Source organism: Neofelis nebulosa, chromosome 4, assembly GCF_028018385.1.
Source record: "Neofelis nebulosa isolate mNeoNeb1 chromosome 4, mNeoNeb1.pri, whole genome shotgun sequence".
NCBI lineage: Eukaryota > Metazoa > Chordata > Mammalia > Carnivora > Felidae > Neofelis > Neofelis nebulosa.
Genome location: NC_080785.1, coordinates 163895377 through 163906197, shown reverse-complemented (window position 1 = coordinate 163906197; position 10821 = coordinate 163895377). Strand labels below are relative to the sequence as shown.

The 10821-nt window shown below is 56.5% G+C and overlaps 1 protein-coding gene across 1 annotated transcript; it reads left to right on the top strand.

Annotated features, from left to right (window-relative positions):
* The first annotated feature begins 3300 nt into the window (after window positions 1-3300).
* PEX11G (peroxisomal biogenesis factor 11 gamma) lies at window positions 3301-9990 on the top strand. Its single transcript, XM_058728902.1, has 5 exons — window positions 3301-3433; window positions 4738-4926; window positions 7642-7820; window positions 8682-8744; window positions 9334-9990. The coding sequence occupies exons 1-5, from the start codon at window positions 3374-3376 to the stop codon at window positions 9566-9568; spliced, it is 726 nt and encodes a 241-aa protein (XP_058584885.1). The 5' UTR covers window positions 3301-3373; the 3' UTR covers window positions 9569-9990.
* Window positions 9991-10821: the final 831 nt, after the last annotated feature.

The following is a 10821-nucleotide window of genomic DNA, read 5'->3' as shown; positions in this document are numbered from 1 at the left end:
CAACGCCGGCGTTCTGTGAAATTATTTATGTCTCGCAGGAGCGCACCAGGGCCTAGCTGGGGCTGCCGGGCCAGCTCCTAGCGACCACAAGGCCAGCTGTGAATGCCAGTCTAGCTCCCGTCCCTCTCTCAAAGGTCAAGCTCGGCCCTAACTGATGGTAGAGGACGCTGGGAGGGTTGGCCAGGGCCCGAAAGACTCTCTGCTGTGTGCTTGGGGCCTGGCACGGGGCCGGCCACCCAGCAGGCACTCGGAGAAACGCACTGTGCTGTCACGAAGCAGTCAGGGACAGCCTGCGCTCAAGAGAAGGGACGTAACCACTCATTCAGCAGCAGGCTCTATAGCCCAAGATCCTCGTCCCTCTGCAGGCTTTGGGCTTGGCTTGGCTTTTGTCTGCGGCAGGAACAGTGTCCCGAGTTTTAAGCAAGGAGGGCTGTGGTCAGATCTGGGGGTTAAAGAGTGTCCTGAGATGTTGTCGGGGAAGGCAGATCGGGGGAGGCGGGGCTTGGGGTCCAGAGAGAAGGAGGGCTGCCTATGGAGGGGGCCGAGGGCCGGGAGGAAGTGATACTTTGGTGACTGTTGGGACGTGGGAGGGATATGTGGGGGGAGAAAGAGGAGACAGTGATGACCGGTCTGTGACTGGGTGGCTCAGTGGCTGGCGGGGGAGCCCTGAGATGGGGACACGGAGAGCAAGACGTTAGGGGATGATGCTACAGTCCGTCTGGGACTTGCCGAGCGTGGGGATGGGGGTTGTGGGATGAGTAGGGACATTGTCCACGGGGCAGGTGGGAACAGGATCAGGTCAGGATTAAAGAGGCATGAGGAAGGGGGCGCCTGGGTGGCTCAGTCGGTTAAGCATCTGACTTCGGCTCAGGTCACCATCTCAAGGTTTGTGAGTTCGAGCCCCGCATCGGGCTCTGTGCTGATGGCTCAGAGCCTGGAGCCTTCTTCGAATTCTCTGTCTCCTTCTCTCTCTGCCCCTCCCCCACTTGTGCTCTGTCTCTCAAAAAATTAATTTAAAAAAATTATTAAAAAAAAAAAAAGTCACAAGGGAGAGGTGGCCAGGGAACTCGTGGGAGTGGACAGGGTTTCCCGGGATAGTGTGGATGGAGCACACACACAGAGCTTTGGGCAGGGAGCTGAGCCCTGCAAGCTATGGCATTTACTCAGAACCTATTTTGTGCCAGGCTGTGGGGACATAGCTGTGACCAAGACAGATCAAATTTCTCACATTCTTTTGAGGCACAAATAACTAGACAGCCAGACAAAGACACAATATAGTTATGTTAGTACTACAAGCTAAGGAGAAAAATAAGGCATCAGGACATGTGTGTGGGAAGTGCCCAGGACGGTGTGAGGGGAGGTCCCATGAGAAGACAGATGATGTTCTAGTAAACATGAGTAAGAGGTGAGGGAGGGATCCATGTGGGAATCTGGAGGGAGAACATTCCAGGCAGAGGGCACACCAATGCAAAGGCCCTGGGGCAGGAGTGCACTGTAACTTCAAGGACCAGGAGGAAGGCAAAACCGCCAAAATGTGGAAATAACCCAAGTGTCTGTCGATGGCTGAACAGATACACAAAATGTGGTCAGTCCATACAGTGGAATAGTACTCAGCCACGGAAGGAATGAGGTATCGATATAAGCTACAATTTGGATGAACCTCGAAAACATTATGCTAAGTGAACGAAGCCAGATATGTGACCAGATATGGTCACAAATCGCATTATTCCCTTTATATGAAATATCCGGAATAGGTAAACCCACAGAGACAAAGCAGAGGGTGGTTGTTAGGGGCCGGGGTAGGGAGGAACAGACGAACTGCTTGCCAGAATTACAGGGTCTCCTCTGGGAGTGATGAAATTATTTTAAAGCTAGAAAGGGGTGATGTTTGTACAACATGGGAGTGTCCTCAATGCCACTTAAAATGGTGAATCTTTGGGGCGCCTGGGTGGCGCAGTCGGTTAAGCGTCCGACTTCAGCCAGGTCACGATCTCGCGGTCCGTGAGTTCAAGCCCCGCGTCGGGCTCTGGGCTGATGGCTCGGAGCCTGGAGCCTGTTTCCGATTCTGTGTCTCCCTCTCTCTCTGCCCCTCCCCCGTTCATGCTCTGTCTCTCTCTGTCCCAAAAATAAATAAAAAACGTTGAAAAAAAAAATTAAAAAAAAAATAAATAAAATGGTGAATCTTTAAAAAAAATTTTTTTCATGTTTATTTACTTTGAGAGAAAGAGAGAGGGAGAGAGAGAGAGAAAGAGCTTGAGAGGGGTAGGGACAAAGAGAGGAGAGAGAGTCCCAAGCAGGCTCCACACTGTCAGCACAGAGTCCAACAAGGGGCTCGATCTCAGGAACTGTGAGATCATAACCTGAGCCGAAATCAAGAGTCAGAGGCTTAACCGACTGCGCCACCCAGGCGCCCCTTAAAATGGTGAATCTGAGATGAATTTTACCTCACTTAAAGCCTGGGTGGCGCAGTCGGTTAAGCCTCCCACTCTTGACTTCCGCTCAGGTCGTGATCTCACCATCAATCGAATCCTGTGTCAGGCTCTGAGCTGGGCATGAAGCCTGCTTGGGACTGTCTCTCTCCCTCTCTCTCTCTGCCTCTGCCCCTCTTCCCCACTCACTCTCTCGCTCGAAAAACAAACAAAAAAAGGAAATGAATCATGTTCTTTTTGAAAAATGTCATCTTTTTGATGAGATTATACATGCATGTCGCACAAAATTCAAAAGCTACACAATTACAGATGACTGTTAACTAAACTCACTGTAATCATTTCACTGTATCCGTGGCTCAGGCCTTTAGGCCCTACACCTGAAACTCCTACAGTGCCGTCGACCAAACTGGGGGGCGGAAGGAAAGCTACAAACTGGTACAATGTGAATAATTTAATACCTTCTTCCCGGTCACGCAGTTAATTACGCCCCTTGGAGCAACTCCAGTCACCAGACTATCGCCTTGTCTAGAACGGTTGCAGTCTCGACTTTCTAGCAATGCCTTCTCTGATATTACACCAGCTGCACACGGTCGCTATTGACCAGCAGACAACAGGCGAAAGGGTGAAGCACAGAAATTATAAAGAAAAACCCCTTCTTGAACCAGGGCAACTTGGACATTATTTTTGTGGGCAGCTGGTTAGTTCGGAAAAGACCAGCCGTCGCGGGGCAGAAGGCAGCGGGTTCCGAGCCATCCGGGGACACACGCGGCCGTCACTCAGCTGCCAACTCCGACGCTCCCTGATGCAGACAAAGGGCCGGACCGGGGACAAAGGGTCGCGGCCGCGCCTGCGCACAGCGTCCCCCCGGGGGCGTGGCCTCGCGCCTCGCCCCCGCCCCCTGGCGCTGCGCGCTCACGTCACGGTGGCGTCACGGCGGAGTTGCCATGGCGGCGCTGAGCGGCCTGGCGTCGGCGCTGGAGTCTTACAGGGGCCGCGACCGCCTGGTGAGGCTGGGGCGGAGCGCGCTCGGATGTCTCGGGCCAGGGCCAGGGCTCAGAGACGGGAAACTGAGGCCGGAGAGGGGCGGGGTCGCTCAGGATCCTCCGTCGCAGAGGCCCTCCCCGGGCTGGGCTACGACCCTGTCCCCTAGCGGCGATCGTTAGGTTGTTCCTGCTAACCCGTCATGGCTGGATTATTTTCAGTACCAACCAAATCCGCACGTTTGGACGTTTGGGGTCCGACCAGACCACTGAAGATGGTCACTGGGTTGTCCCAGTCGTAGGACTTAGGATTTAGGACCAGATCCCCTATAACTGGGCATTGAGGTTGTTCCAGCCATTTCAACCTGGCTGGACATTTACAAGGCAACCAAGTCCACGTTTGAACATTTAGGGTCTGACTAGGCCGCTGCAGTTGGTCCCTGGGTTGTCCCTAACAATCTTCTACGGGGATTTAGGATTTTTGTAGGGCTTTCCCTGTGTTTGGATGTTTAGGTTCCTACCACATACCCTCTGGTTGGGCATTTAGGGTCCATCCAGGCCCTTGAGGGCAGAGTCTCTGCGTGTTCCTATAGAAGCTTCCTTCTTTTATAGGTAGGAATTTAGGTTGTACCAGGAAATGTACCAGTGGTTGGGCAGTTGGGTTCCAACCAAATCCCTTATGATCGGGCATTCAGGTTTTAATCAATTCCCAAGCTGGACATTTTACACTGCAGAGTTTTGCTGTTAAAAGGGACTGAAAAGAAATCAGTAACAATAATATATAAAACAGGAAAAGCAATTTCTGAAAACCAGATGAAACACAGGTAGAAGGTATAAAGCCAACCCAGTTCTCAATGGCCCCAGTCAGCCACTGAGTTCCTTTGATCACTGAAGTAATTCAAGCATATGACCCTTTTGCTCACTGGGCTGAGGCCGGATCACTTCTCCCCTCCCCACTTCTCCCCTCCCCAGCCCGGCTACAGACTTTGGTCCAGCTGGGTAGATGCAGATATACACATCCGCCTTGTCCTCCAGCTTGCTGGGAAATGGTTTCATTTTCTTGTTCCCATCACATCTGTCTCCAAAGGGAGGGTGACACGAGCCAGCATTCTGAGTGTCCACAGTGACTTTTGGACAAGGATGCCATGTTTCTCCATTTGACCCACGTGCAAGATGGGCCAGCACATGTTCAGCTCTTATTGGAAGTGTGTTGATCTAGTCTACCGACCCTCCCCACCCAACTTGGTCCCGTGGGATCCACGGCCACGGGGGCTGATCCAGCCTAGTCCGGGAACGCGGCCGTGCTGACTGCTTCTGGTGTCCTGCAGATCCGAACGCTGGGGTACTGTTGCCAACTGGTTGGTGGGGTCCTGGTGGAGCAGTGTCCAGCCAGGTCAGAAGTGGGGACGCGCCTGCTGACACTGTCCTCCCAACTCAGCCACTGTAGGACTGTCCTGCGACTCTTTGACGACATGGCCATGTTTATCTACACGAAGCAGTACGGCCTGGGGGCAGAGGTAAAGGGGCCGCAGAGAGGGAGGCACAGACTCTGGGCAAAAACTGGTGTTTTCTGGACTTGTCTGAAGGCTGTTGTGTGGGAAGTTTATTGTTTTGTTTTGTTTTTTAAAGTTTATTTATTTTGAGAGAGACAGGGAGAGTGGGCAGGGGAGGGGCAGAGAGAGAGGGAGAGAGAGAACCCCAAGCAGGCTCCACACTGTCAGCACAGAGCCCGATGGTGGACTTGAACTCATGAACCTCGAGATCATGACCTGAGCTGAAACCAAGGATCAGATGCTTAACCGACTGAGCCACCCAGGAGCCCCGGCAGTTTAATGTTTTTTTAAAAAAAACTTTTGCTTTCTTTTTTGAGATAATCATATGTTCTCGTTTTAATTTAAATTAAAAAATAAGTGGGGCGCCTGGGTGGCTCAGTTGGTTAAGCGTCCGACTCTTGATTTTGGCTCAGGTCATGAGCTCATGGTTCGTGGGATCGAGCCCTGCATCGGGCTCTGTGCTCTCTCTCAAAATAAATAAATAAATCTAAAAAAACAGCTTCTACATTCATACATTCCAAAAGGCTATATAGGTTGTATGTAGACTAAAAAGTCTCCCTCCTTCCTGATCCCCCTTCCCCAGTTTTCCTCCTCAGAGGCAGCTGTTGTCGGCTGTGATTGCTTCATGAGATCTGTACACGCACAGGCAAATACGCATTGTTTATATAATGAGCTGTGTGCCATTTTCACCGTCCCGCCACTTGCTTTTTTCGCTTAAACAGCACAACTTGGAGGGCACTCCACATAGGTCCAAACAGAGCTCCTTCCTTTGTTGTGGCCACCTAGCACTTGCTATGCAGCTGGCTGGTCCCCTGTTGAGGGACATGGAGGTTTGGCTGTTATAAGGGGACTGCAGCGTTCTGCAGGAAGGCGCGTCATCTAGAGCAGTGTTCCCTTGCCTGGGGCCATCTTGTCCCCCCAGGGGACATTTCCCCAGGGGATGGGCTCAGAAGCTGCCTGGGGCCAGCCTGGCCAAGTCATGCCCCTCCCTGGGTGTCCTGCCCAACCCCTCTCCTGTCCCCTCTCTGAGCCACTCCATGTTCGCTCCCATCCTCGCTCCACCCCAGTGCCCCATGGCCCAGTCACCCCAACTTCAGGTGCTTTCCTGGACCGTCCCCCTGTTTTGACGCCCATCTCCTATCTTCTTCTTTGATTAGGGCATGCTTCCCATGTGCCCCCTGAGGACCCCTCTCCCCACATCTCTGCATCCCTAGACCAGGGGCCCTGTGCACCTTGTCTCTCCCTTGGCCAGAACAGGAACTCCTTTGTTGGGTCCAGTGTTTCTGTGCCCCCTGCCCAGTGAGCATCTCCTCCCCGGGGTAGGGCCTTGACCTTGCTGCTTCTCTGGAGACACTGTGGAATGAGCACACTGGGGAGGGGCGAGGAGGGGCGGGGAGGGCTCTGTTCTCATGGAGGAGTGGAATGTGCCAGCACACCAGAAGGTCCCAGGCAGGATAGGAGAGCTGGAGTGGGGTTCAAACCCAGAGGGAGGCAGGGTCACAGCTGGCTAGTGGGAAGGAAGGGGGCATTGGTGGGGCTCATGAGGGGGATCCTGGGAAGATGGAGAGGAGGGAGGGGGTATGGCGGGCAGCTTGGAGGCCCCCAGGGGCCCGGATCCTGGGGGGTGGGGCCCAGGCTCCTGCAGCCTCAACTGGATACAGGCGGTGGCTCAGAACTCAGGCTTGAAGGGCGTGGGTTCTGCTATTTGAAGGCCTGAGGCCTGTCCTTGTATGAGAAGGGGCACACGGCAGCTCACCCCAGGCACCCCCAGTTTGCCTGTTTGTGGGGATGTGCCCCCTCTCTGGTCTGGGGAGGCGACCCGAGCCTTGCAGCCTCGTGCCCACTTACTGTCAGCACTGAGTGCGGAAGCCTGGTGGTACCATAGCACCCTGCCTGTGGGGTCACGGTTCCCTCATGGGAGTCATCTGCGAACTTGAAAGACATTTCTGGGGGCGCCTGTGTGGGTGAGGCTGTTGATCGTCCGACTTTGGCTCAGGCCATGATCCCGCTGGATTTGAGCCCCGAGTAGGGCTTTCTGCTGCCAGCTCGGAGCCCGCTTCGGATCCCCTGTCGCTCTCTCTGTGTCCCTCCCTGGCTCACATTCTCTCTCAAAAATAAATATATATGTATATAAAAAACATTCCTGGTGCCAGTGCCCACCCCAGACCTAGTGAGGCAGAAACCCTGGGGATAGGGTTTTTTTTTTTTTTAATTTATTGTTTATTTATTATTGTTTTATTTATTGTTTAATGTTTTACTTATTTTTGAGAGACAGAGACCAAGCATGAGCAGGGGAGGGCCAGAGAGACAGGGAGACACAGAATCCGAAGCAGGCTGTGCTGACAGCTCAGAGCCCAGTGTGGGGCTCAAACTCACGAACCGTGAGATCATGACCTGAGCTGAAGTCAGAAGCTTAACTGACCGAGCCACGCAGGCACCCCTAGAGGTGGGGGTTTTGAAGCTCCCCGGGGACTCCCGACACCTTCTGTTCCACTGGGCGATGACCACACTGTTGGGAAGCAGAAATCAGGCCTTTCTCCTGCAGTGGCCCAGCCATGGGCCAGCCTGCTGGGCCTGGACATTGCCCTGTGACTGCCACCTGGCCTGGTCTGGGTCCCTAAAGTGGACCTGGGTAGGTCTGACTCCAGGCCCATCCCCCGCTCTCTCCTGGTCCTGCAGGAGGAAGACCTCTTTGTCCGCTGCGTATCCATCCTGGGCAACCTGGCAGATCAGCTCTACTACCCCTGTGAGCACATCGCCTGGGCTGCCGATGCCAAGATCCTCCGTGTGGACTCTGCCCGGTGGTGGACACTGAGCACGGCCTTCTGGGGCCTCTCCCTGCTGCTGGGCATCGCCAGGTAAGTGGTGTTAGCACGCGCCGGCAGGCTGTATGGGTGCCCCGAGACCTGGGCCGACGGGCAGACAGGCTGGAGGTGCGAGCGTCTTGGCCTCTTGCCACAGTCCTCCTCTTGTTGCCCCCTCCCTGGATCCATCCAACGGCCGCCCTAACAGATGCCCACAAAGCCGGTGGCTTCAAACATCACACGCTGACCGTCTCGCCGTGCTGGAGGGCGGACGTCCAGTAGGGACTCCCCGGGCTAGAAATCCGGGCTAGAAATCGGGAGGCTGCAGGGGACAATTTGTTCCTGCCTTTTCCGGCTTCTAGAGGCCACTGCCCTGCTCGGCTCGGGGCCCCTCCTTCCATCTCAGAGCCTGTCCCTCCAGCCTGTGTCCCTTGTCACATCTTCTCTGACTCCAACCCCGTGCGTCCTTCTTCTGGGTGTCATCCCAGGGCCACCTCGGTCACCTCCCATTTCAAGACCTTAACTCGGTCACATCTGCAGAGTTTTTGAGCATGTAAGGGAGCACACTCACAGGTCCTAGGGACTAGGATGTGGACATCTTTGGCACGTGTGTGATTGTTCCCGCCGGAGCCAGGAAGAATAAGTCCAGGCCTGGACCCGGTCTCTCCGTGTGCGTGGTCATCAGCGCACATCCCCGGACAAAACAGCCAGGGGTTTCCTGTCTGGCTGTGTGCTTCTGAAACCCGTATCGTTTCTAGAACTGTGAAAGAATGGTTTCCTCCCAAACATTTTCCTCTCTACAGAGAGTTTGCTGAGTGGGTTTGTTCAGAGTCCCCGCCCCCCCGCCCCGTACTGGCGTTTCCTGGCAGATGGGAATGCCCCTCTGGTGGCACATCCCCCCCTCTGTTGGTGCAGGTCATTGTGGATGGTCCTGAAACTGAGACAGAGGCTGAGGGACCCCACGATGGCCTTTACCAGGTATGACATCCAGGGACTTCCGGGGTTTGGTTGGGAGAAGGCTGGGGACCCGGGTGGGAGCCAGGAAGCTGCTTCCAGTTGCCACCAGTTATGAGCCTCGTCCTCTGCAGGCCTGGGCTGGGGCGGCCGCGTGTGCTAGATCATGGGGCCTACGGCAGCTCCAGGGACTGGCACAGGTGGGGAAACTGAGGCCTGCTTGAGGCCCTGTAGACGGGAAGTGGCTGAGCCTTCATGGCGGCGCCCCCAGCAGGGAGACTGATCTGGGACAGTCGTTTCTTGAGGACTGTGCTCACCGTCCATGTTTCATCCGGGCTGGGAGGGAATGTGGGGCAAAGCCGCACCCCGGCAGGCCCAGAAGCTGGGCCCCCACCAGTCCCCCCACCCGTCTCCAGTGGCCAGACGACCGAGGTGTGGAGTTGAGACTTTTCCTGCCAGTCTGTGCCCTTTTCGTGCCATGAGCTCCCTGTCGGGGGGTGTGACAGGGACCCAGTCCCACATTTCCCTCCCTGTGTTGTCACCTCTTCCGGCCTGTTTGGGGGAGTGAAGGCACTCGTGGGTCGTCCCCAGCACCTTCTCTCTGCTCCTACAGCCGGCTGCCGCAGAGCAAGAGGAGGGCCTTGGAGGCCCAGGTTCAGTCGGAGGTGCTGACTCTCCTGAGCAACCTGGCCGATCTGGCCAACGCCGTGCACTGGCTGCCTCCGGGCGTCCTGTGGGCCGGCCGCTTCCCCCTGTGGCTGGTGGGCCTCCTGGGCACCGTCTCCTCCCTCCTCAGTGTGTACCAGGCCGTCCGGGCCGGTGACTGGACCGAGACCACCGCCCCCTGACGTGGCCCGGGAGGTGTGGATGCAGCCAGAACCCCACCGGAGGGCCCCCTCCCACAAGGCAGAAATCACCGGGGCTGGGGCTGGGTCTTTAATTGAGCGAGTCAATGCCAGGTGTAGGGAGGTAGGGCACAGAGAACGCTCGAGCAGCCTTGGGGACAAGGCCAGGGTGGGGCAGGATGTAGGCAGGGGTGAGGTCCCCTGAGTGCTGAGGGCTAGGGCCTTCCGGGCTCAGTGGGGGAGGCTGCTCTCAGGTCCAGAGTAGGGGTCTCCAGGCCTCACGTGCAGAGGAACCTCAGCAGACTCTCGCGCGGCCTGTGCCCTGCGTTCCAATCAAGGTGAGCAGGAGAGCCCGGGCGGCGTGTGCCAGGCGGGCCTTCGGACAATGGAAACGAGGATCAATTAAAGGGTGTGCTGGTGCCAGGCCCACGTGTGAGCTCATTCCTGTCTTGCTGGCTCCTGCCCCTCCCGCCCGCAGGCCCCCTGGCTCACACCAGGCCCCTGGGCCTTCTTTTCCGGGGTGTGTAAGTGCTGCATGGATGTGGTGGGTGCCTGGAAACACCTCCCCAGCCTGCCTCCTGGAACGTGCTTGGCTCAGTGGGTCCTCTCGGACTCTGTGAGCCCAGCCCACCCGGCCCGGAGCAGCCCTTGGCCGAGGCGGGCGGCTCTCCTGCCCCCACGCCTGGGTCTTGTCCTCCTGGGTATCGCTGGGGTGCTTGTGGTGGCTGAAGCATTTCACGCTCCGACACGGCCAGGACCCAGGGCCGGTCTGAGCGTGTCGTGGGCGCCAAGCTGGGGCTGGGCCACGCAGGCTCCTGTCTCCCTCCTCGTGGGGATCAGGGTGCAGTGGGATGCATTTACTGTTCAGGCTGACATTTGAGAGCCACTGCCCCCCTGTGGCCTCAGGCAGGCACCTGCAGGTGGTGGCCAGCCCACACCTGCCCCTCCCCGTGACAGGAGTCCTGGTGGGAAGGCAGAGGGGATCATGCTGTCCCTCTGGAAAGATCTAACAAAAATGGCAGTTTGCAGCCCCTGGGGCTTCATGGGACACCCAGCGCATCTTGTTTCCCAAGGAAGGGACGTGGTGGGAAGAGCTGGGGTGGAGGCCACTTTGGGTGGACACGGGGCACAGGAGAGACCCCCCTTGGAGCACCCTGCCCCACCTGTCTGTCCCTGGGGTTCACAGGTGGGGGGTGGGCCAGGCTCTGGGCCCTTAGCAGAGGCCCCCTTCCCAGCACTTGGGGCCACCAGGGAGA